General features: G+C 42.2%; 1 protein-coding gene across 1 annotated transcript; it reads left to right on the top strand.

The window, feature by feature from the left end:
• The first annotated feature begins 24 nt into the window (after positions 1-24).
• LOC115165004 (kinetochore protein NDC80 homolog) lies at positions 25-14,421 on the top strand. Its single transcript, XM_029718001.1, has 17 exons — positions 25-150; positions 5,296-5,391; positions 5,495-5,575; positions 5,816-5,942; positions 6,167-6,339; positions 8,741-8,843; positions 9,231-9,320; positions 9,403-9,496; positions 9,611-9,711; positions 11,243-11,387; positions 11,659-11,864; positions 12,017-12,169; positions 12,260-12,349; positions 12,440-12,532; positions 12,817-12,947; positions 13,469-13,571; positions 13,749-14,421. Exons 1-17 carry the CDS (start codon positions 143-145, stop codon positions 13,875-13,877), a joined length of 1,923 nt encoding a protein of 640 aa, XP_029573861.1. The 5' UTR covers positions 25-142; the 3' UTR covers positions 13,878-14,421.
• Positions 14,422-26,774: the final 12,353 nt, after the last annotated feature.

The following is a 26,774-nucleotide window of genomic DNA, read 5'->3' as shown; positions in this document are numbered from 1 at the left end:
ATCTGACCCATTGCGCTTTCCGTCGAAACTCATGTCGTCACTAGCGTCCGTTGTGCTTAAAGTTTTTGGCGGATTTTTTGACTGGTTGGTTACCTACGTAGAAGCAAAATTTTTTCAACGGATTATTTTACATTTATAGAAAATGGAAAGGTACGTATTTATTTGAAAGACGTCTCAATAGGTTGTTGCATCTAATTTATAGCTAGCAATAATTTATTTGTAATGCCTCAGGCGAATTCTAACAGGTTAGCTGGCTAACGTTAGCTAGTTTGTTAAATTAGCTTATGCTTTACAAGTCTAAGTACGTTAATTGTATATTTCCCCAGTGGAATGTCATTCGTTGAACAATATAGCTAGCTAACGTTATATCACAGGAAATAAATGAAGTATTTGTATGTGAAAGTGTCATGATGGTGTACATTTGCCCCACGAATGTCGACGGATGTTTTAAGTTTTTGAGAACGTTATGGGTAGCGTGACCACATCAAAAATACCCAAATGCGAGACAACAGGAGGATTTTGCGGGACAGTGTAGTTTCAAGTTTTAATGTCACATGCACAAGTACAGTGAAATGCTTTTATTGTAACTCTAACCCCAACAATGCAGTAATACATAACTATGTAATACACCAAGTTGTCTTAAACACGGATATTGTTAGGCATAAGTTATCTAATAATTATATAAAAAAATAGGCCATGGCATCACTGTCAAGCGTGAATGATGATTATTCACGTTTTAGCAGCGGGATGTCCAAACGGCGTCTGCATGCTCGTCATTTGATCTCAGTTTCATGAGAATTTGTATTTTTTTGAATTACTGTTTCTTGAGCAGATAGTGTTAAACTATACTGAACAAAAATATTATCGCAACATGCAAAGATTTAACAGAGTTACAGTTAATATGTAACCTTTATTTAACCAGGTAGGTTAGTTGAGAACAAGTTCTCATTTACAACTGTGACCTGGCCAAGATAACGCAAAGCAGTGCGACTCAAACAACAACAGTTACACATCAAATAAACAAACATACAGTCAGTAATACAATAGAAAAAGTCTATATACAGTGTGTGCAAATGAGGTAGGATAAGGGAGGTACGGCAATAAATAGGCCATAGTGGTGAAATAATTACAATATAGCAATTAAACACTGGAGTGATAGATGTGCAGAAGATGAGTGTGCAAGTAAAGTAGAGATACTGGGGTGCAAAGGAGCAAAATAAATAACAGTATGAGGATGAGGTAGTTGGATGGGCTTTTTACAGGTGCAGTGATCTGTGAGCTTCTCTGACAGCTGGTGCTTAAAGTTAGTGAGGGAGATATGAGTCTCCAGCATCAGTGATTTTTTTTGCAATACGTTCCAGTCATTGGCAGCAGAGAACTGGAAGGAAAGGTGGTCAAAGGAGGAATTGGCTTTGGGGGTGACCAGTGAAATATACCTGCTGGAGTGCGTGCTACTGGTGGGTGCTGCTATGGTGACCAGTGAGCTAAGGCGGGGCTTTACCAAGCAGAGACTTATAGATGACCTGGAGCCAGTGGGTTTGGTGACGAATATGAAGCGAGGGCCAGCCAATGAGAGCATACATGTCGCAGTGGTGGGTAGTATATGGGGCTTTGCTGACAAAACGGATGGCACTGTGATAGACTGCATCCAATTTGCTGAGTAGAGTGTTGGAGGCTATTTTGTAAATAACATCGCCGAAGTCAAGGATCGGTAGGATAGTCAGTTTTACGAGGGTATGTTTGGCAGCATGGGTGAAGGATGCTTTGTTGCCAAATAAGAAGCCGGTTCCAGATTTAATTTTGGATTGGAGATGTTTAATGTGAGTCTGGAAGGAGAGTTTACAGTCTAACCAGACACCTAGGTATTTGTAGTTGTCCACATATTCTAAGTCAGAACCGTCCAGAGTAGTGATGCTGGACGGGCGGGCAGGTTTGGGCAGCAATCGGTTGAAGAGCATGCATTTAGTTTTACTTGTATTTAAGAGCAGTTGGAGGCCACGGAAGGAGAGTTGTATGGCATTGAAGCTCATCTGGAGGTTAGTTAAGACAGTGTCCATAGGAGGGCCAGAAGTATACAGAATGGTGTCGTCTGCGTAGAGGTGGATCAGAGAATCACCAGCAGCAAGAGCAACATCATTAATGTATACAGAGAAAAGAGTCAGCCCGAGATTTGGAGACTGCCAGAGGTCTGGACAACAGGCCCTCCGATTTGACACACAGAACTCTGTCTGAGAAGTAGTTGGTGAACCAGGCGAGGCAGTCATTTGAGAAACCAAGGCTGTTGAGTCTGCCGATAAGAATGTGGTGATTGACGGAGTCGAAAGCCTTGGCAAGGTCGATGAATACAGCTGCTCAGTATTGTCTCTTATCAATGGCAGTTATATCGTTTATGACCTTAAGCATGGCTGAGGAGCACCCATGACCAGCTTGGAAACCAGATTGCATAGCGGAGAAGGTACGGTGGGATTCGAAATGGTCGTTGATCTGTTTAACTTGGCTTTCGATGACCTTAGAAAGGCAGGGTAGGATAGATATAGGTCTGTAGCAGTTTGGGTCTAGAGTGTCTCCCCCTTTGAAGAGTTTTCCATTCTTTGGAGATCTCAGACAATACGAAAGAGAGGTTGAACAGGCTAGTAATAGAGTTTGCAACAATTTCGGGGGATAATTTTAGAAAGAGAGGGTCCAGATTGTCTAGCCTGGCTGATTTGTAGGGGTCCAGATTTTGCAGCTCTTTCAGAACATCAGCTATCTGGATATGGGTGAAGGAGAAATGGGGGAGGCTTGGGCAAGTTGCTGTGAGGGGTGCAGGGCTGTTGACCGGGGTAGGGGTTAGAGGTCAACCGATTAATCGGAATGACCGATTAATTAGGGCCGATTTCAAGTTTTCATAACAATCGGTAATCGGTATTTTTGGCCGCCGGTTAAATGTTAATTTTTTTTTACCTACACCTTTATTTAACTAGGCAAGTCAGATTAAGAACACATTCTTATTTTCAATGACGGCCTAGGAACGGGGGTTAACTGCCTTGTTCAGGGGGGATTTGGGGATTCGTTTTTGCAACCTACCGGTTACTAGTCCAACGCTCTAACCACCTGCCTTACATTGCACTCCACGAGGAGCCTGCATGGCAGGCTGACTACCTGTTACGCGAGGACAGCAAGAAGCCGAGGTAAGTTGCTAGCTAGCATTAAACTTCTTATAAAAAAACGATCAATCTTAACATAATCACTCGTTAACTACACATGGTTGATGATATTACTAGTTTATCTAACGTGTCCTGCGTTGCATATAATTGATGCGGTGCCTGTTAATTTCTCATCGAATCACACCCTACTTCGCATTTGCGAAAAAAGCACTGTCGTTCCACCAATGTACCTAACCATAAACATCAATGCCTTTCTTTAAAATCAATACACAAGTATATATTTTTAAACCTACATATTTAGTTAATATTGCCTGCTAACATGAATTTGTGTCACTTCTCCAGCGTTCCGTGCAAGCAGTCAGGGTATATACAGCAGTTTGGGCTGCCTGGCTCATTGCGGACTGTGTGAAGTCCATTTATCCCTAACAAAGGCCGTAATTAATTTGCCAGAATTGTACTTAATTATGACATAACATTGAAGGTTGTGCAATGTAACAGGAATATTTAGACTTAGGAATGCACCCCATTAGAAAAAATACGGAACGGTTCCGTGTTTCGTTTTCGAAATTATAGTTTCCGGATTTGACCATATTAATGACCAAAGGCTTGTATTTCTGTGTGTTATGTTCTAATTAAGTCTATGATTTGATAGAGCAGTCTGACTGAGCGATGGTAGGCAGCAGCAGGCTCGTAAGCATTCATTCAAACAGCACTTTTGTGCGTTTTGCCAGCAGCTCTTCGCAATTCTTCAAGCATATCAACTCCCAAGATAAGGCTGGTGTAACCGATGTGAAATGGCTAGCTAGTTAGCGGCTGCGCGCTAATAGCGTTTCAAACGTCACTCGCTCTGAGACTTGGAGTAGTTATTCCCCTTGGTCTACATGGGTAAGGCTGCTTCGAGGGTGGCTGTTGTCGATGTGTTCCTGGTTCGAGCCCAGGTAGGAGCAAGGAGAGGGACGGAAGCTATACTGTTACACTGGCAATACTAAAGTGCCTATATATAACGGCTGTCGTAGAGAGGGGACCAAAGCGCAGCGTGTTGATTGCTCATGATGAATGTTTATTTTAACTCAGAACACTAAAGGAAAAAAATAACACCGAGAAAGTGCACAGTTCTGTCAGGTACAGAAAACTAAACAGAAGACAACTACCCACAAACACAGGTGGTAAAAGGCTGCCTAAGTATGATTCCTAATCAGAGACATCGATAGACAGCTGCCTCTGATTAGGAACCATACTCGGCTCAAAACAAAGAAATACAAAACATAGAATGCCCACACCACACCCTGACCTAACAAAATAGAGAAATACCCATCTCTCTCAGGTCAGGGCGTGACACTATAAGAAGATCCAATAGTCAAAGGTATATGAAATACAAATCGTATAGAGAGAAATAGTCCTATAATTCCTATAATAACTACAACCTAAAACTTCTTACCTGGGAATATTGAAGACTCATGTTAAAAGGAACCACCAGCTTTCATATGTTCTCATGTTCTGAGCAAGGAATTTAAATGTTAGCTTTTTTACGTGGCACATATTGCACTTTTACTTTCTTCTCCAACACTTTTGTTTTTGCATTATTTAAACCAAATTGAACATGATTCATTATTTATTTGAGGCTAAATTGATAGTATTTATGTATTATATTAAGTTAAAATAAGTGTTCATTCAGTATTGTTGTAATTGTCATTATTATAAATAAATAAAATAAAAATCAGCCGTTTAATCGGTATCGGCCTTTTTTGGTTGTCCAATTATCGGTATCGGCGATGAAAAATCATAATCGGTCTGCCTCTAGTAGGGGTAACAAGGGAAAAGCATGGCCAGCTGTAGAAAAATGCTTATTGAAATTCTCAATTATCGTGGATTTGATATGAATAGGACATGAATGTTTGGTTGCGGGACAAAGGGCCTAAATGCGGGACTGTCTCGCACAATCCGGGAATATGTCACCCTAGTAAGTGGGCGACCCCCCCCCACTTCCTGCTAGTGTGCCCATCTTTCGTTGTTCATATGAAGGCATTTGCTGTTAGCTGACTGGTATGGGAAACATTTGCTATCCTATTTCAACATTAACTGGCCTGGCTATCCATCTATAGCCTACATGTATTTAGCTGCCTAAGTCTTTTCTTCATTCTTTCACCAGATCCAGGATGAACCGAGCATCCAGCAGTAGGCTCTCTGAGCTCCCTCAAAGAGTTGAAAGCAACAGAATGAGCATGGTTTATGCAACACCGCAGAGGTAAGTTGGCAAACGAACGTCAATGGAAGTTGCTTTAACTGCCTGTCATAAATATGGAATATATATTTGCTAATGCAATGAGCATATCAATATTTGTTCACAGCAAGCAATCCTTCGGAAAGTTGAACATTCCTAAACCCCAGTCTGTCACATCCGAGAGAAGAACCAGCTTTTTTGGTAGTCGGTAAGTCCTGACACTGAAGAAAATATCATTATACACCTAGTTCTCTATCACTGTCACCATGCGAGACAAAGACTATTCCTGTTAGTGAATCCATATGATTGGGAGCCATTTCACACTGCCAAGTTCAGTGGTTCCCAACTCCAGTCCTCGAGTCCCTCTGACAGTACACGTTTTTATTGTAGCTGTGGACATGTTCACACTGCAGGCCTTAATGCAAAAAATCTGATGACCTCTTTTCAGGACCAGTGGGGCTGGCATGGCTCGCAACAGCGCCTTTGGAGCCTTTGGAGGCGCAGAGAAGATGAAGGATCCCCGGCCCTTACACGATAAGGCCTATGTTCAGCAGTGCATCAGACAGTTGTGTGAGGTATGGATTCCTAATATACACAGATTTCTAAAACAGAATCTCACTGTACTTTTAAGTCTTTCAAGACCGGCCTGAATATTTATATAGTATCTCGGAGTAGGAGTGCTGCTCTAGGATCAGTTGTCACTTTTACATCCTCATGCATAAGATTCTATGAACTGGGGGGGGGTCTGGTCCTAGATCAGCACTCCTTCACACCCATCATTTCCCTCGTTCTCCTCTAGTTTCTGTCAGAGAAGGGCTTTCCGGGTTCAATGTCAGTCAAGTCTCTCCAGTCGCCCTCCACCAAGGAGTTCCTAAAGATCTTTGAGTTCATCTACTGCCTCCTGGACACCACCTTCCAGATGCCCACCTCCAAAGTGGAGGAAGAGGTCCCCAGGATTCTCAAAGACTTGGGGTAAATAGTGGTTAGAGTGTTGGGCCAGTAATTGAAAGGTTGCTGCATCGAATCCCCGAGTTGACAATGTAAAAAAAAAAATCTGTTGTTCTGCCCCTGAACAAGGCAGTTAACCCACTGTTCCCCAGTAGGCCATCGTTGTAAGTAAGAATTTGTTCTTAATAGAGGTTGACCGATTATGATTTTTCACCGCCGATACCGATTATTGGAGGACCCCCAAAAAAAGCAGATACCGATTAATCGGCCAATTTAAAATAAAAAAAAAATGAAAAAATTGTTTTATTTGTAATAATGACAATTACAACAATACTGAATGAACACTTATTTTAACTTAATATAATACATCCACAAAATCAATTTAGCCTCAAATAAATAATGAATCATGTTCAATTTGGTTTAAATAATGCAAAAACAAAGTGTTGGAGAAGAAAGTAAAAATGCAATATGTGCCATGTAAGAAAGCTAACGTTTAAGTTCCTTGCTCAGAACATGAGAACATATGAAAGCTGGTGGTTCCTTTTAACATGAGTCTTCAATATTCCCAGGTAAGAAGTTTTAGGTTGTAGTTATTATAGGAATTATAGGACTATTTCTCTCTATACGATTTGTATTTCATATACCTTTGACTATTGGATGTTCTTATAGGCACTTTAGTATTGCCAGTGTAACAGTATGGCTTCCGTCCCTCTCCTCGCACCTGGGCTCGAACCAGGAACACATCGACAACAGCCACCCTCGAAGCAGCGTTACCCATGCAGAGCAAGGGGAATAACTACTCCAAGTCTCAGAGCGAGTGACGTTTGAAACGCTATTAGCGCGCACCCGGCTAACTAGCTAGCCATTTCACATCGGTTACACCAGCCTAATCATGGGAGTTGATAGGCTTCAATTCATAAACAGCGCAATGCTTGAAGCACAGCGAAGAGCTGCTGGCAAAATGCACGAAAGTGCTGTTTGAATGAATGCTTACGAGCGTGCTGCTGCCTACCACCACTCAGTCAGACTGCTCTATCAAATCATAGACTTAATTATAACATAATAACACACAGAAATACGAGCCTTTGGTCATTAATATGGTCGAATCCGGAAACTATCATCTCGAAAACAAATTGTTTTTCCTTTCAGTGAAAAACGGAACCGTTCTGTATTTTATCTAACGAGTGGCATCCATAAGTCTAAATATTCTGTTACATTGCACAACCTTCAATGTTATGTCATAATTACGTAAAATTCTGGCAAATTAGTTCGCAACGAGCCAGGCGGCCCAAACTGTTGCATATACCCTGACTCTGCGTGCAATGAACGCAAAATGACACAATTTCACCTGGTTAATATTGCCTGCTAACCTGGATTTCTTTTAGCAAAATATGCAGGTTTAAAAATATATACTTCTGTGTATTGATTTTAAGAAAGGCATTGATGTTTATGGTTAGGTACAGTCGTGCAACGATTGTGCTTTTTTCGCAAATGCGCTTTTGTTAAATCATCCCCCTGTTTGGTGAAGTCAGCTGTCTTTGTTAGGAAGAAATAGTCTTCACAGTTCGCAACGAGCCAGGCGGCCCAAACTGCTGCATATACCCTGACTCTGTTGCAAGAGAAGTGACACATTTTCCCTAGTTAAAAGAAATTCATGTTAGCAGGCAATATTAACTAAATATGCAGGTTTAAAAATATATACTTGTGTATTGATTTTAACAAAGGCATTGATGTTTATGGTTGGAGCAACGTGTACCTAAGCGATTATATGCAACGCAGGACAGGCTAGATAAACCAGTAATATCATCAACCATGTGTAGTTAACTAGTGATTATGATTGATTGTTTTTTGTAAGATAAGTTTAATGCTAGCTAGCAACTTACCTTGGCTTCTTACTGCATTCGCGTAACAGGCAGGCTCCTCGTGGAGTGCAATGTAAAGCAGGTGGTTAGAGCGTTGGACTAGTTAACCGAAAGGTTGCAAAACAAGGCAGTTAACCCTCCGGTCCTAAGCCGTCATTGTAAATAAGAATGTGTTCTTTACTGACTTGCCTAGTTAAATAAAGGTCTATAAATAAATAAAAAACGGCGTCCAAAAATACAGATTCCCGATTGTTATGAAAACTTGAATTCGGCCCTAATTAATCGGCCATTCCGATTAATCGGTCGACCTCTAGTTCTTAACTGACTTGCCTAGATAAAGGTTACATTTAAATTTGTAAAAAATTAGCTCATTCTGCCATACATGTTAAACATGGTCTGTGTCCCAAATGGCATCCCTATGGGCCCTGGCCAAAGGCAGTGCCCTATATAGAGAATATGGTGCTATTTGGGACCCAGATGTGATCATTTGCTGTTTGTATCTGGTTTTTGTACACTAGCCCGTTCCTCATTCTAGGATACTGACTGTATATTTCTGATGGCAGGTATCCATTTGTTCTCTCCAAAAGTTCCATGTACTCTGTGGGGGCACCACATACATGGCCACAGGTCTTGGGGGCTGTTGTCTGGCTCATCGATACTGTGAAGGTGGGTATTAGTACAGCAGAATACTATTTAATCTCTAAACTCAATAATAACATTAACTGTCTTAATGAAGGTTAGAATAATGAGATGTTTATAATAATAAAAATGTATTAGGGTCCCCAGAAGGATTACTTTATTTACATACATTTCAAAACATTAACATGTATTGTGTGTGCATCTATTAGTTACACTTGTCAATACATGAACAAAAAAGGTAGGTCAGATTGGGCGGAGGCCTTGTGCCATGAACGGTTAATTTTATTTTTGAAACCAGGTTTGTTGTTCACTTGCGCCATATAAGATGGAAGGGAGTTCCGTGCAATCATGTCTCTGTATACTGTATGATTCCTTGAATTTATTTTCCTTGAATTTGTTCTGGTTGTTTTGCAGATCTTTTGCTGTATGAGTGATCAGGACCTGCTCTTTGCTGATTTCTCTGACGGAAGCACTGAGATTGAGGACGGGGTGGCGTTCAACAAGGTACAGAGCCAACTTACTCACAACAAAACCATTTAGGATGTTAGGCCTCTATTTGACCCTGCACTCTCCCCTCCGTTTCTAGCTCTTTCTGGACTACACTGCTGAAACCTACAACAAGTTCATGCAAGGAGCGGATACGTTTGATGAAGAGGATGCAGATTATCTTGCTAAACTAAGTAAGCAGTGACGACAAAGTCATTGTTTTTAATTGTGAGTTGTGCCTTTTCCTTCCAAATGAACATATACAAAAACCAGCAACAAGCGCATAAAACGTCAACTTATATTTACAGAGAGACTTTACAACGTTGACGAAGGGCTTCTCGCATCCATGGAGGAGAAGTACAGGATGCTGAGTGATGAGGTTGAGCGACTGGAGAAAGAAAGCCAAACGGTTAGTCTTTTGAATCTAAGGACTGTATATACAGTGCATTCGGAAAATATTCAGACACCTTGACTTTTTCCACATTTTGTTATGTTATTGCCTTATTCTCAAATGTATAAAATATTTTCTCATCAACTTACACACAATACCCCATAATGACAAAGATGAACATTTTTATGTATTAACTTGGACTCCAAGTTGTGGTAAATTCAATTAATTGGACATGATTTGGAAAGGCACACAACTGTCTATATAAGGTCCCACAGTTGACAGTGCATGTCAGAGTGAAAACCAAGCCATGAGGTCAAAGGAATTGTCCGTAGAGCTCCGAGACAGGATTGTGTCGAGGCACAGATCTGGAGAAGCGTACCAAAAATTGTCTGCAGCATTGAAGGTCCTCAAGAAAACAGTGGCCTCCATCATTCTTAAATGGAAGACACAAAGACTCTTCTTAGAGCTGGCTGCCTGACCAAACTGAGCAATCGGGGGAGAAGGGCCTTAGTCCAGAGTTTCTCTTTGGAGATGGGAGAACCTTCCAGAAGCACACTCATCTCTGCAGCACTCCACCAATCAGGCCTTTATGGTAGAGTTGCCAGATGGAAGCCACTCCTCAGTAAAAGACACAATGCAGCCCGCTTGGAGTTTGCCAAAAGGCACCTAAATTACTCCGACCATGAGAAACAAGACTGTGGTCTGATGAAACCAAGATTTGAAATCTTTGCCCTGAATGCCAAGCGTCACGTCTGGAGGAAACCTGGCACTATCACTACAGTGAAGCATGGTGATGGCAGCATCATGCTGTGGGAGTGTTTTTCAGCGGCAGGGACTGGGAGACTAGTCAGGATTGAGGGAAAGATGAACGGAGAAAAGTAGAGAGAGATCCTTGCTGAAAACCTGCGTAGGACCTCAGACTGGGACAAAGGTTCACTTTCCAACAGGACAACAAGCAACAGGACAACAGCCAAGACAACGCAGGAGTGGCTTTGGGCAACAAGTCTCTGAATATTCAAGACTCGAGGCTCTAATCACTGCCAAAGGTGCATCAACAAAGTACTGAGAAAAGGGTCTGAATACTTATATAAATGTGATATTTCATTTTTTTATTTTGCAAAAATTTGCTACTATTGATAAAAACGTGTTTGTTTTGTTATTACGGGGTATTGTGTGTAGATTGATGAGGGGGGAAAAAACACTAATGTCATGTGCCTTTAACTGAGGAGTGGCTTCCATCTGGCCACTCTACCATAAAGGCCTGATTGGTGGACTGCTGCAGAGATGTGGTCTGAATATACTTTACGAACGATTGATGAGGGGGGAAAAAACACTAATCTATTTTAGAATGTAACAAATGTGGCAAATGTCAAGTGGTCTGAATACTTCCGAATGCACTGTATTTATAGATTTGTCCATGTACTGCGACTGACTATTGTACACATCTCACCTAGTTTAAGCAGTCGATGAGCTGTAAACGTGCCAATTACGTTTGAACGGAGCCATTTGATTCACTATATTTGTAACCATTTTATTCACTTTGGAGCAGGACCGATTGATGGTCAAAAGAACAGAGAAAGTCAAACTTCAGACAGACCTGCAGAAGCTGCAGAGTTATCGCAGTAACCTGGAGTCTTTCAAAGCCAACCTGGAGAACAAAGCCTCTGGATTGGCCGAGGAGCTGGAAGCATCGGGTAAAAAACTATGACGAAACATTGCTACTCTCGTGGCTTGGCTGGTCTTGCGGTATTGATGCAGCCTCAGGACACTTTTCTCTTTCTACAGTGTCTGTATATGTGGTCTACTACCCTTTGACACATCATCTCTCTATCTGTCCCCACTTCATCCTATCTGTTTAAATGAAATCTGAAAATCCCTTAAAATATACGTTAAAAAGAATTGTTACTGTCCTGGAAATCCTGAAATGTTAACACTCCCCCCACTACCCTTTTTTGTCCTGTGTAGGACTGCAAGTGGAGACCCTAAAGCAGGAGGAGTCCCGGCTCCAACACATCTTGTCCACCCAGAAGTTCACTCCCGCAGACATTGAGAGGATCAACTGGGAGAAGAGGGAGCTGCAGCAGACCATCAACAGCCTGAGCAAGAGCCTGGAGCAGGCCGAGCAGCACATGTGGAACGAGGAAATCGCTCTGGCCAAGGCCAAGGAGACGGTAAGGAATAGGATGCTGGCCTGATACATCTGCTTTCTATACTCATCTGTCTGGTAAATAAAGGTTCAATAAGTATTTTTTTTTAAATGACTGGCTAGCTATGAGCCAATGCTGATCCGTCTTCTCAGTCTTAACCACCGCTAATGATTTAGGCCGAAGTGAAGCTGGCCGAGTACCACAAGCTTGCCCGCAAACTGAAGCTCATCCCTGTGTCTGCCGAGAACGCGTGCGGCCACGACTTTGAGATCAGGACCTCCACAGAATACGGACCGTCCACCATGGTTCAATGCAGAACACAGATTCAAGTATGGCGATTTAGTTCTCATTGAACAATCACTTTATTACAACAGGTGTGTGTTGTATCTGGTCCTAATTCTGTGGCTTATTCTCTACAGCAACTACTGAGGAAACTGATCACTGATGTGGACGAGGAGTGTAGTCGACTGACAGACATGAAACTAAGCCTGGAGGAGTCCATAGAACAGGTACCGAGACATTTCACTGTTTCTTAGAAGTCCAAAGGTTTTGTCCCGTTTTGTGGGTGCTTTATTTTTAACATGGTTTCTCTCTTTCAGGTGAATTCCAATATTTCAGATAAAGCAAATGACTTGAAACAACTGAGAGAGCAAATCCGTAGGCTCGACGAGCAGCTCGAACAAGACATGCAGGTGGGTTATAATTTCAATATTACAAATGTTTGAATATTGTATACAGAAACCCATCTGAAATAATGTTACAGGCTAGTCATTTATTGGTCAGGAAGTGGTGTCTATGTGAATCATTGGTCCATCCAAGGTCTTCCTAGACAGCTTATTGTCTTATAAGGATCATCATGGAAACAACTTTTCTTATTCTCCTCAGTTATTTTAAATGTATTGTATCCACATCTGTGGTTAAATTGTGTTTTTTATCATTTTGAAAAATGACATCCCTCTCTCTGTGGTGTGTGTAGGACATTGCCCATGAGGAGCAGAAGTGGTCTGCTGAGATGGAGTCTGTGGAGACCCACCGCAAGCTGCTGGAGAAGAAGGTGACCCTGGGCTATGACGAGTCTGTGGAGCAGCTGAAAGCTGCACAGCAACAGTGAGTACTGCTCCTCCTAACAATTCTTTTGGACCAAATCACAATGGTGAGGGCTACAGGGCTTAGTTTCAAGTTCTATTGTCACGTGCACAACTACAGTGAAATGCCTTTCTTTCCTGACATTGAAGTAATTCATATCAGCAGTAAAATATTATACTAAAGTAAAGTATGGAAAAAACACACGAGAAATAGAAACATGAATAACATGAGACAGTAAGTTAGCTACTGTTTATATACAGGGTCAGTTCCAATACCATATTTACAATGTGCAGAGATACAAGGGTTAGACTAGCGTCCTGTCCAGGGGGAGTACTTGTACATCAAGCTGCCTCACGCTACAGAAACAGGAGATATGCTCCTGTCCTGCCCTATGAGCCGTTCTGGCCCGGACAATGATACTCTATTTGCGTACGGTATGTTTAGGGCTTTACAATTATTTCACAACCACATGAAGTTTGTTTTCATTGTTCATATCTAAAAATAGACCCCCCCACCACAGTATTTGTCATTCTACTCCACAGGTACCATCTTGTCCTGCAAGAAACCAATGAGGAGCGGAGGACTGTGGTTAACAACCTTGCCAGTGTGTTAACCACGGCTGCCAACCACCTGTCCATTGTAGAGGTCAGTCTCCATCTTGCCCCTAACCTGTTGTTCACAAAGCCACTGACCTCGTGCATATCTCGCCTTTATTTAAATATTTATTTTATTCCTTGCCTTGATATTCCCTTTTACAATAACAACTTGATTAGACAACTACTGTCTTTCTGAGCCTGAATTTCACATTGTGATCATTTCCAGAAATTCTTAGAGGATCAACACAAGCGAGTAGACAGGGTGTACACAGAAGCCTTCCGAGAGGACGAGGTGGACATTCAGAAGATGAAGGACATTATGGAGAGCTTCATCACTAAAGTTAACAGCATGTAGTTCCATGCTTTACTATAAAAGCTGACATGAGCTCTAACTCTTTACTTGGTTATTCCATTCATTCCATTGGAACCATCCCAGCGGGCAAAACTCGGTTTAGTGACGTTGTGACAACAGAAACTAGTTGAAATGACATCATTGACAACCAGTTTTGCCTGTTGGGATGAGTGCAGCTTTACTTCTCTTCTAAGTGACGTCTTTACTGACCACAGTGAGCATAACATCAGTTCCAAAGGGCCGCGCCATCTGCTGCAGTTTCCCTGGTCACTGCTCTAAAGCATTGGGAACTTGTGAGACCAGATGGGCAGACTGTGTTGGGTGCTGGTAGAAAACATGTTTCAATAGGAGTTTTACTTTGTTCAAGTACCCCTGGGTTAGATAATGGGTGTACTGTTAAGCCCTTTTCTTGTAAAGTATTTTATTGTTGTCTTGTGGTGTTTCTCATCTGTTGAGCCACTAGAGGGGAGTGTAAGGCTAGATTTACAGTAGAGCAGTTTCTGGTCGGCTGAAATATTTTTTTAATTAAAATGTAACCTTTATTTAACCTGGCAAGTCAGTTAAGAAAAAAATCTTATTTTACAATGACAGCCTACCAGAGAACAGTGGGTTAACTGCCTTGTTCAGGGCAGAATGACAGATTTTTACCTTTATCAGCTCGTGGATTCGATCCAGCGACCTTTCGGTTATTGGCCCAACGCTCTAACCACTAAGCTACCTGCCGCCAAATATACACTACTGTTCAAAAGTTTGGGGTCATTTACAAATTTCCTTGTTTTTGAAAGAAAGGCTTTTTTTTTTTGTCAATTTAAAATAATATAAAATGTATCAGAAGTACAGTGTAGACATTGTTAATGTGGTAAATAACTATTGTAGCTGGAAACAGTTGGTATTTTATGGAATATCTACATAGGCATACAGAGGCCCATTATGAGCAACCATCACTTCCAGTCTCAACGTCAACAGTGAAGAGGTGACTGGGCTTCTAGGCAGAGTTCCTCTGTCCAATGTCTGTGTTCTTTTGCCCATCTTAATCTTTTATTTTTATTGGCCAGTCTGAGATATGGCTTTTTCTTTGCAACTCTGCCTAGAAGGCCAGCATCTCGGAGTCGCCTCTTCACTGTTGACGTCGAGACTGGTGTTTTGCGGATACTATTTAATGAAGCTGCCAGTTGAGGACTTGTGAGGTGTCTGTTTCTCAAACTAGACACTAATGTACTTGTCCTCTTGCTCAGTTGTGCACCAGGGCCTCCCACTCCTCTTTCTATTCTGGTTAGAGGCAGTTTCCGCTGTTCTGTGAAGGGAGTAGTGTACAGCATTGTATGAGATCTTCAGTTTCTTGGCAATTTCTCGCATGGAATAGCCTTCATTTCTCAGAACAAGAATAGACTGAGTCTCAGAAGAAAGGTCTTTGTTTCTGGCCATTTTGAGCCTGTAATCGAACCCACAAATGCTGATGCTCCAGATACTCAACTAGTCTAAAGAAGGCCAGTTTTATTGCTTCTTTAATCAAGACAACAGTTTTCAGCTGTGCTAACATAATTGCAAAAGGGTTTTCTAATGATCAATTAGCCTTTTAAAATTATAAACTTGGATTAGCTAACACAACATGCCATTGGAACACAGGAGTGATGGTTGCTGATAATGGGCCTCTGTACACCTATGTAGATATTCCATTAAAAAATCTGCCGTTTCCAGCTACAATAGTCATTTACAACATTAACAATCTCTACATTGTATTTCTCATCAATTTGTTATTTTAATGGGCCAAAAATGAGCTTTTTTAAATAAAATAAAAACAAGGACATTTCTAAGTGACCCCAAACTTTTGAATGGTAATGTATATTATGGTTAATTGTTTATCGCTGCAGTTTGTGCTATAAATAAAGATTTGTATCCCCAATATTGCCATATTTTTCTGTTTTTGCCAGTCATGCTTATTCAAATATAGACACGTTACCCACTCATAACAACAGTGTCTAGTCCATGCAATACAATGTAAACTACGACCTAAATAGTTTGTTGGTTTGTACCTACATTTACTTCTTCCTTTAAGACTCACATACTCAGTCATAGACATACCCTAGGCTGCACCACATAATGAAATGGAACAGGACTATTATTTTAGGTCTCTATGACCTATACATGGGGTGTAATCACTAGAAACCAATGTTTTTATTTTTTTTGTTCCAAAACGTTTTGCTACAGTGTGCACTAATGAATACAACCCTGCTCTCTGATACCTTTGCATGTGGTCATTTCATCATTGTCTGCAGACATCTCAAGACCACGCCACTGATCAAATCAAAGTTTATTTGTCACGTACAACCGGTGTAGACCTTACAGTGAAATGCTTACTTACAGGCTCTAACCAATAGTGCAAAAATGGTATTAGGTGAGCAATAAGTAAGTAGAGAAATAAAAAGACAGGCTATATACAGTAGCGAGGTTACGTACAGTCAATTCTGTTAAGCCCCCATTGCGACGGTTAGCTATGCCTGTGAGCTGAGCACTCTTTTAAAAAAATAATAATAAATCCTCCGGCATGTTAGAAATGCCAAAGCTGATTTCTGGTCAGAGTTGTTTTTTGGGGTATGTGTACTTTACTATTTATATTTTTGAAAACTTTTACTTTGCTTCATTCCTAAAGAAAATAATTTACTTTTTACTCCATACATTTTCCCTGATTAAGTTCTCGTTACATTTTGAATGGTTAGCAGGACAGGAAAATGGTCCAATTCACACACTTATCAAGAGATCATCCCTACTGCCTCTGATCTGGTGGACTCACTAAACACACATGCTTGGTTTGTAAATGATGTCTGAGTGTTGGAATGTGCCCCTGTAACAAAAAATAAAAGAAAATGGTGCTGTCTGAAATGCTTTATGTAAGGAATTAAAAATTATTTCTACTTTTACTTTTGATACTTAAGTATATTTTAGCAATTGCATTTACTGTTGATACTTGTTTTTGATGGTATATTTAAAACCAATTACTTTAATTCAAGTAGTATTTTACTGAGTTTTTAACTTGAGTCATTTTCAGTTAAGTTATCTTTACTTTTACTGAAGAATGACAATTGGGCAGTTTTTGCACCACTGCCACTCTGGTTAACGACGTGAAGCTCATCCAAACACCAGGGATCTCAGTGAGTCATCCCACACGGCAGGCTGTTTCAGCTGCTGTATCTGGTGCCCATTGAGAAGGGTAATGACACGTGCATGACTCACTCCTGTATTCACACTTCAGCCAACATAACATACATCCCAGGTCGGTGCCGTGGTCTGAACAACATGGGGTTGGCTTTCTAATCTGTTACCTACTTACCTGCCTGGGATGTGGTTCAGCGGGAGTAGCTTAATGTGAGGCTGTACAGAACTGGGACCGGCTATATGGCAGACGATCCGGTCCATCTGTAGACTGGTCTAAATCAGGCATTTTGCACAAAAATATAATTGTTTGGCTAATAATGGGGTCTTCAAGACCCATTTCTGGTCCCAGTCCGTCTCTGACTGTATAGCTACCTTTGAATGTTAATATTACAGCCTATATTGTCATCAGTATAGGCCTGTCGTACTGAGCTTTATACTAAATATGTAGTATTATCCAAGATATATTTCCTGTTTATATATGTATAGATATTTCTTCTAACACCTCTCATAGTATTGGAGGTTGAATAGATGCTTTGCATAAGGTGCTGTTGGTTGGTAAACAATGCCATGTGCTGTTACAACTGTAGCCAACATACCACATCCTGTAGGAAGGAGAGATGCTCTGGGATACACCCCTTGTTGTGTTCATCCTGTAGGAAGGAGAGATGCTCTGGGATACACCCCTTGTTGTGTTCATCCTGTAGGAAGGAAGGATGCTCTGGGATACACCCTTGTGTTCATCCTGTAGGAAGGAAGGATGTTCTGGGATACACCCCTTGTTGTGTTCATCCTGTAGGAAGGAAGGATGCTCTGGGATACACCCCTTGTTGTGTTCATCCTGTAGGAAGGAAGGATGCTCTGGGATACACCCCTTGTGTTCATCCTGCGGGAAGGAAGGATGCTCTGGGATACACCCCTTGTGTTCATCCTGTAGGAAGGAAGGTTGCTCTGGGATACACCCTTGTGTTCATCCTGTAGGAAGGAAGGATGCTCTGGGATACACCCTTGTGTTCATCCTGTAGGAAGGAAGGAAGCTCTGGGATACACTCCTTGTTGTGTTCATCCTGATGTTTCTGTGTTGCCATGCTTTGTTATGTCCGCTTCTGTAGTTGTTTACTGTTTAGTCACTGTCCATTTGTGGTTCTGTAAATTGGATACTATACCCAGTGTTTATAAGTATCGGTTGCGCATTACTGTTTTGACTAAGGGGTCAATCATTGACATAAAAAATGTATTAACCATTAAGTATTTTTAGAAGATTAGTCGTTTTTGACAAGACCTGGAACTTCGATGTTGGGACTTTTTGACATTTCTTTTAAAATAACTTATTCTGAAGCTATTTGAAGGCTTGATGGGTCAAACTGTACACAGCACCTAGAGAACTACTTTGGCAGACTTGATGAGGAGAGATGAAGTGAGTATGTGTCGAGCCGTCCTGTGATGGATAACTTCCACCCTTCCATAACTTCCATCCTGAAGTCCAGCTCCTCTGAAGGGACTAGCATGATAAGGAGGCCAGCATGATAAGGAGGCCACAGAACTGGACCAGCAAGATACGGAGGCCACAGAACTGAACCAGCAGGATAGGGAGCCCAGGGAATTGAACCAGCAGGATAGGGAGCCCAGGGAATTGAACCAGCATGATAGGGAGGCCACAGAACTGGAACAGCAGGATAGGGAGGCCAGTGAACTGGACCAGCAGGACACCCCCTTTTCAAATCCTCCAGTGAATTAAATAAAACATTTAAATTGTAAAACATTTACAAAGCTATCCTTTTTTGTTTTAGGTAAAACTATTCTAAACATATTCACGTCACCAAATAATTGATTAAAACACACTGTTTTAGGCCTCCCCAGTGGCACTGCGGTCTAAGGCCGCATATGTTTAGAATAGTTTTACCTAAAAAAAAAGGATAGCTTTTTAAATGTTTTACAATTTAAATGTTTTATTTATCTAAAACAGACGTAGTCAATACAACTATTTGTTCAGCACTTTTGAAATGTACAGCGACAGAATTCAGAACAAGGGGCCGTTATTCCAGTATTCTCCCTGTACACCAAGTCAGAATCGTACGATTAGTAAAGGGGCCATATAAGCAGACAATGAAAGCTCTTACAATATTTGATTTCATTTCACTTAAACCGGCTATATGCTACATGTGCACCACCAAGTCAGAACAGTAGGCTAAGTTTTGAGTGGGAAAGGGACCAAATTATTAGGGTAAGGCACATGGGGGCTACAAACAGTTTACTACAAAACATAAACTTAGTATTACTTTCTTAGCTACAGTACACAGTGAGGGGAAAAAGTATTTGATCCCTGCTGATTTTGTACGTTTGCCCACTGACAAAGAAATGATCAGTCTATAATTTTAATGGTAGGTTTATTTGAACAGTGAGAGACAGAATAACGACAAAAAAATCCAGAAAAACATGTCGAAAATGTTATAAATTGTTTTGCATTTTAATGAGGGAAATAAGTATTTGACCCCCTCTCAATCAGAAAGATTTCTGGCTCTCAGGTGTCTTTTATACAGGTAACGAGCTGAGATTAGGAGCACACTATTAAAGGGAGTGCTCCTAATCTAAGTTTGTTACCTGTATAAAAGACACCTGTCCACAGAAGCAATCAATCAGATTCCAAATTCTCCACCATGGCCAAGACCAAAGAGCTCTCCAAGGATGTCAGGGACAAGATTGTAGACCTACACAAGGCTGGAATAGGCTACAAGACCATCGCCAAGCAGCTTGGTGAGAAGGTGACAACAGTTGGTGCGATTATTCGCAAATGGAAGAAACACAAAAGAACTGTCAATCTCCCTCGGCCTGGGGCTCCATGCAAGATCTCACCTCGTGGAGTTGCAATGATCATGAGAATGGTGAGGAATCAGCCCAGAACTACACGGGAGGATCTTGTCAATGATCTCAAAGCAGCTGGGACCATAATCACCAAGAAAACAATTGGTAACACACTATGCCGTGAAGGACTGAAATCCTGCAGCGCCCGCACGGTCCCCCTGCTCAAGAAAACACATATACATGCCCGTCTGAAGTTTGCCAATGAACATCTGAATGATTCAGAGGACAACTGAGTGAAAGTGTTGTGGTCAGATGAGACCAAAATGGAGCTCTTTGGCATCAACTCAACTCGCCGTGTCTGGAGGAGGAGGAATGCTGCCTATGACCCCAAGAACACCATCCCCACCGTCAAACATGGAGGTGGAAACATTATGCCTTGGGGGTGTTTTTCTGCTAAGGGGACAGGACAACTTCACCGCATCAAAGGGACGATGGACGGGGCCATGTACTGTCAAATCTTGGGTGAGAACCTCCTTCCCTCAGCCAGGGCATTGAAAATGGGTCGTGGATGGGTATTCCAGCATGACAATGACCCAAAACACACGGCCAAGGCAACAAAGCAGTGGCTCAAGAAGAAGCACATTAAGGTCCTGGAGTGGCTTAGCCAGTCTCCAGACCTTAATCCCATAGAAAATCTGTGGACTTGGAGAAGATCTGCAAAGAGGAGTGGGAAAAAATCCCTCCTGAGATGTGTGCAAACCTGGTGGCCAACTACAAGAAACGTCTGACCTCTGTGATTGCCAACAAGGGTTTTTCCACCAGGTACTAAGTCATGTTTTGCAGAGGGGTCAAATACTTATTTCCCTCATTAAAATCCAAATCATTTTATAACATTTTTGACATGCATTTTTCTGGATTTTTTGTTGTTGTTGTTATTCTGTTCAAATAAACCTACCATTAAAAATATAGACTGATCATTTCTTTGTCAGTGGGCAAACGTACAAAATCAGCAGGGGATCAAATACTTTTTTCCCCTCACTGTACATATCTCCCGGGCATATTTAATAATTTATGCAGCAGCAAGCAAGACATGTTTGGACTCACCTTATTGTGCTCACTTGAACAGGAAGGAGGCGCGGCGGTCCTTCTTGAGGGCAAATTTTGTCATCGAACTTTGGCATCAAAGTTTGTCATTATTTTCCCAGTCAGAGCTTTTTAGATTGTTTGCACATGGATAAATGCCAAAATAACATGCAAAACAGGCAACAACTAAACATTTTTTTTTTTTAGCTGAACACCCCACCTGCCCTGAATGACGGGTCACCACAGCACCTAACCACGGAATGGAACTACACTGTGAAACAACGGAGTATGTCCTCAGACAAGTATAGATAGATACTGAAATGGTTATAAAAATGTCAGAGCGGTTCATCATTTAAGACACATTTCAGCAAGACAAAATGTTACTCGAGGGCTTTTGACAAGGGGGCAAAAAAAGAGAGTGACAATCGCTCAGGGTTGTGGCCGCACAGAGGCAGGTTAAGAAGAATTCAGAGTGTTTTCCTCTCTCCATCTGTAGAACACATCACTTCTGTCTGTCAGGGGACAGATGGGGGAGACGATTAACCCTAATAACATTCAACATTAACACATACTGGGATGCCTGTCATGAACATGACATAGTACCTGTTGAAAACCACAGATACCTCATGCCAAAATGGCAAAAGGATGACGTCATCAAGCTTCCTGTGTGTTCATGGTGCTTAAGAGGAAGGGACAGATCCCTGACTGCTCTCTGTGTCTCTAGAGAAAACTGCTACATGAAAGAGCATTCACCATAGCTGTGCTATTGACTTCCCTGGTCGAGGTCAGCAACAGAGCATATTAATAATTCATGTTTCATGTCTTTGGCTCCAATGACCCAGGGAAGAGAGGCTAATGCATCATGCAGTGAGTGCTGTGCTGTTGGCCACAGCCCCATGAGGGTTCAGTGGGAAGGTGTTTCCTCTTTCCTCTCTAACTCAACCATAGTGGAGGTCTTCCAGGTGGATCTGTGTCTTTTTAGGGGGTAAACAAGGATGAAGAGCTATTGTACCAGTGTCAAATAGAGGCTAACTAGGCATCGTGGCACTGTCTAAATCTTTTAAATACACTCATTTACTGCAACGTGAGTGAAGCCTTTACCAATATTTCACTGAACGGGGCAACGGGGCCGCAGAATCCAATCTGACCCCTGACCTTTTGCATGCCTTAAACAACTTTGTTAGCGGCTGACTGGGAAGAAGTCTTTCACACCTACGTTATCCTCACCGTGCACTTAACATCTGCCCTGACATCTTCTACGACCACAGACAGCATAATGCGAACACTTCGGAGGTATTCTTTAAGTGATTTGTTTTTCACTCACAACGGACCTGAACTAAATGTCTTACATCCAGTAATAAGGTGAGGACAGCATTAGTCTGGACATCTCCAGTCCTATATAGCTAGAAAAGGCTTGTGATTAGGGACGGTAACACTTTATATGGAAAGTCTGTAAATGCTCTACAGACCATCTACAGACTACCAGTAACATTTCAAATAACTATCTACCAACCCTTAACCCTTAACCGTAACCTTAGCAAGCAGCTGCTTATTAACAGATGGTCATACTATCAACAAACTATCTGTAGGGCATTTCCAGATGGACTGTCCAAATAAAAGTGACCTTAGGGACTACTCGGATACAAAGCAAGAGAAGCAGAATTAAATTGTGGGATTGTTGGCAGAATGTTTTCAGCGCTATTTACACATTAGCACATGTCTTGGCCCTCCCCGCTCTCAGAGGAGCTCCCCTCTCAGAGGAGCTCCCCCCTCTCAGAGGAGCCCCCCCCTCTCAGAGGAGCTCCCCCCCTCTCAGAGGACCCCCCCCCCCCCTCTCAGAGGAGCCCCCCCCCTCTCAGAGGAGCTCCAGCCTCTCAGAGGAGCTCCAGCCTCTCAGAGGAGCTCCCCCCCTCTCAGAGAAGCTCCCGCCTCTCATAGGAGCTCCCCCCCCCCTCTCAGAGGAGCTCCCCCCTCTCAGAGGAGCTCCCCCCCCCTCTCAGAGGAGCCCCCCCCCTCTCAGAGGAGCTGGACTGCAGCCACGGTGAAGGGTGGAATTTATCGATCTCAGGCCGGCTCCACTCATACTCACTTCATCTCTCCTCATTACGCCTGTCAAAGTAGTTCTCTAGATGCTGTTTACAGTTTCACCCGTCAAGCTTTCAAATAGCTTCTGAATAAGTTATTTTAAAAGAAATGTCCAAAAGTCCCAACATTGAAGATACTTGTCTTGACATTATTCATATGAGTGTGATTCTATGCGTAGTAATGACAGACATGCCCCCCTTCCTGCATTAATGCAGCTGCCACCAGCTGCATTAAGTACTGCAGTGCATCTCCTCCTCATGTACGGCACCAGATCTGCCCGTTCTTGCTGTGAGATGTTACCCCACTCTTCCACCAAGGCACCTGCAAGTTCCCGGACATTTCTGGGGGGAATGGCCCTAGCCCTCACCCTCCGATCCAACAGGTCCCAGATGTGCTCAATGGGATTGAGATCAGGGTTCTTCGCTGGCCATGGCAGAACACTGACATTCCTGTCTTGCAGGAAATCACGCACAGAACGAGCAGTATGGCTGGTGGCATTGTCATGCTGGAGGATCATGTCAGGATGAGCCTGCAGGAAGGGTACCGCATGAGGGAGGAGGATGTCTTCCCTGTAATGCACAGCGTTGAGATTGCCTGCAATGACAACAAGCTCAGTCCGATGATGCTGTGACACACCTCCCCAGACCATGGCGGACCCTCCACCTCCAAATCGATCACGCTCCAGAGTACAGACCTCGATGTAACGCTGGAAAGTCATTTTCAGTTAACTTCACTGACGACAAACGCAAATCCGACCATCACCCCTGGTGAGACAAAACCGTGACTCTTCAGTGAAGAGCACTTTTTGCCAGTCCTGACGGTGGGTTTGTGCCCATAGGCGACGTTGTTGCCGGTGATGTCTGGTGAGGACCTGCCTTACAACAGGCCTACAAGCCCTCAGTCCAGCCTCTCTCAGCCTATTACGGACAGTCTGAGCACTGATGGAGGGATTGTGCGTTCCTGGTGTAACTCGGGCAGTTGTTGTTGCCATCCTGTACCTGTCCCACAGGTGTGATGTTCGGATGTACCGATTCTGTGCAGGTGTTGTTACACGTGGTCTGCCACTGCGAGGACGATCAGCTGTCCGTCCTGTCTCTCCCCACATTGCAATTTTTTGCCCTGGCCACATCTGCAGACCTCATGCCCCCTTGCCACATGTCTAAGGCACGTTCACGCAGATAAGCAGGGACCCTGGGCATCTTTCTTTTGGTGTTTTTCAGAGTCAGTAGAAAGGCCTTTTTAGTGTCCTAAGTTTTCATAACTGTGACCATAATTGCCCACCGTCTGTAAGCTGTTAGTGTCTTAATGACTGTACCACCGGTGTATGTTCATTAATTGTTTATGGTTCATTGAACAAGCATGGGAAACAGTGTTTAAACCCTTTACAATAAAGATCTGTGAAGTTATTTGGATTTTTACGAATTATCTTTGAAAGACAGGGTCCTGAAAAAGGGACGTTTCTTTGTTTATATGTTTAGTTTATATGTTTAGTATAAAGCTCAGTACGACGGGCCTATACTGACGACAATATAGGCTGTAATATTAACATTCAAAGGTAGCTATACAGTCAGAGACGGACTGGGACCAGAAATGGGTCTTGAAGACCCCATTATTAGCCAAACAATTATCATTTTTGTGCAAAATGCCTGATTTAGACCAGTTTACAGATGGACCGGATCGTCTGCCATATAGCCGGTCCCAGTTCTGTACAGCCTCACATTAAGCTACTCCCGCTGAACCACATCCCAGGCAGGTAAGTAGGTAACAGATTAGAAAGCCAACCCCATGTTGTTCAGACCATGGCACCGACCTGGGATGTATGTTATGTTGGCTGAAGTGTGAATACAGGAGTGAGTCATGCACGTGTCATTACCCTTCTCAATGGGCACCAGATACAGCAGCTGAAACAGCCTGCCGTGTGGGATGACTCACTGAGATCCCTGGTGTTTGGATGAGCTTCACGTCGTTAACCAGAGTGGCAGTGGTGCAAAAACTGCCCAATTGTCATTCTTCAGTAAAAGTAAAGATAACTTAACTGAAAATGACTCAAGTTAAAAACTCAGTAAAATACTACTTGAGTTAAAGTAATTGGTTTTAAATATACCATCAAAAATAAGTATCAAAAGTAAATGTAATTGCTAAAATATACTTAAGTATCAAAAGTAAAAGTATAAACAATTTCAAATTCCTTACATAAAGCATTCCAGACTGCACCATTTTCTTGTTTTTTTTTAGGTTGGGGCACATTCCAACACTCAGACATCAATGATTTACAAACGAAGCATGTGTGTTTATTGAGTCAACCAGATCAGAGGCAGTAGGGATGACCAGGGATGTTCTTGATAAGTGCGTGAGTTGGACCAATTTCCTGTCCTGCCAAGCATTAAAAATGTAACGATACATGTTGGTTGTCAGTGGAAATGTATGGAGTAAAAAGTACTTTACTTTCTTTTGGAATGTAGTGAAGTAGTACTTTAACGTATTTTTACGAAAGTACCTTTCGCCGCTGCAGAGCAGTAAAGGATGGTGCACACAGGACAGTCCTTAATCAAATATGTAACATCAGAAACTCTCAAGTAGAAAGTTGGTTATGGAGTGGTATTAGTGCCACCAACAATGGAATCTGAATTTACTACAACCCACTAGAATCCAGAGTTAAGTGGAGTTGCTCTGCTCTGCAGTGGTCCTTGTTGCTGTAGTTTAATGAAGACCACAGCCAGGGATGGACTGGGACCAGAAATCAACTTTGGCATTTCTAACACATCAGAAGAATATATACTGTATATGTATGTTTTTTTAAAGAGTGCTCTGCTCAGAGGCATAGCTAACCATCGCAATGGGGGCTTAACAGAATTGACTCATCAGTGGCGTGGGCTTCTTGAGTTGTCTGCAGACAATGATGAACTTGCCACATGCAAATGTATCAGAGAGCAGGGTTGTATTCATTAGTGCACACCGTAGCAAAACGTTTTGACAATTTCTTTTTACGTTGGTTTCTAGTGAATACACCACATGTATAGGTCATAGAGAACCAAAATAATAGTCCTGTTCCATTTCATTATGTGGTGCAGCCTAGGGTATGTCTATGACTGAGTATGTGAGTCTTAAAGGAAGAAGTAAATGTAGGTACAAACCAACAAACTATTTAGGTCGTAGTTTACATTGTATTGCATGGACTAGACACTGTTGTTGTTGAGTGGGTAACGTGTCTATATCTGAAGAAGCATGACTGGAAAAAACAAACATGGAAATATTGGGGATACATATCTTTATTTAAAGCATCACAAACTGCAGCGATAAACAAAATAACAGTATATATTTCAGCTAATCAGAATCTGCTCTACTGTAAATCTAGCCTTACACTGCCCTCTAGTGGCTCAGATGAGAAACACCACAAGACAACATTAAAATACTTTACAAAAAGGGTTTTAACGCCCATTATCTAACCCAGGGGTACTTGAACAAAGTAAAACTCCTATTGAAACATGTTTTCTACCAGCACCCAATACAGTCTGCCCATCTGGTCTCACAAGTTCCCAATGCTTTAGAGCAGTGACCAGGGAAACTGCAGCAGATGGCGCGGCCCTTTGGAACTGATGTTATGCTCACTGTGGTCAGTAAAGACGTCACTTAGAAGAGAAGTAAAGCTGCACTCATCCCAACAGGCAAAACTGGTTGTCAATGATGTCATTTCAACTAGTTTCTGTTGTCACAACGTCACTAAACCGAGTTTTGCCCGCTGGGATGGTTCCAATGGAATGAATGGAATAACCAAGTAAA

Source organism: Salmo trutta, chromosome 27 (genome assembly GCF_901001165.1).
Source record: "Salmo trutta chromosome 27, fSalTru1.1, whole genome shotgun sequence".
Taxonomy (NCBI): domain Eukaryota; kingdom Metazoa; phylum Chordata; class Actinopteri; order Salmoniformes; family Salmonidae; genus Salmo; species Salmo trutta.
The sequence above is the reverse complement of the archived record's forward strand: the minus strand, read 5'-3'. Positions and strand labels throughout refer to the sequence as shown.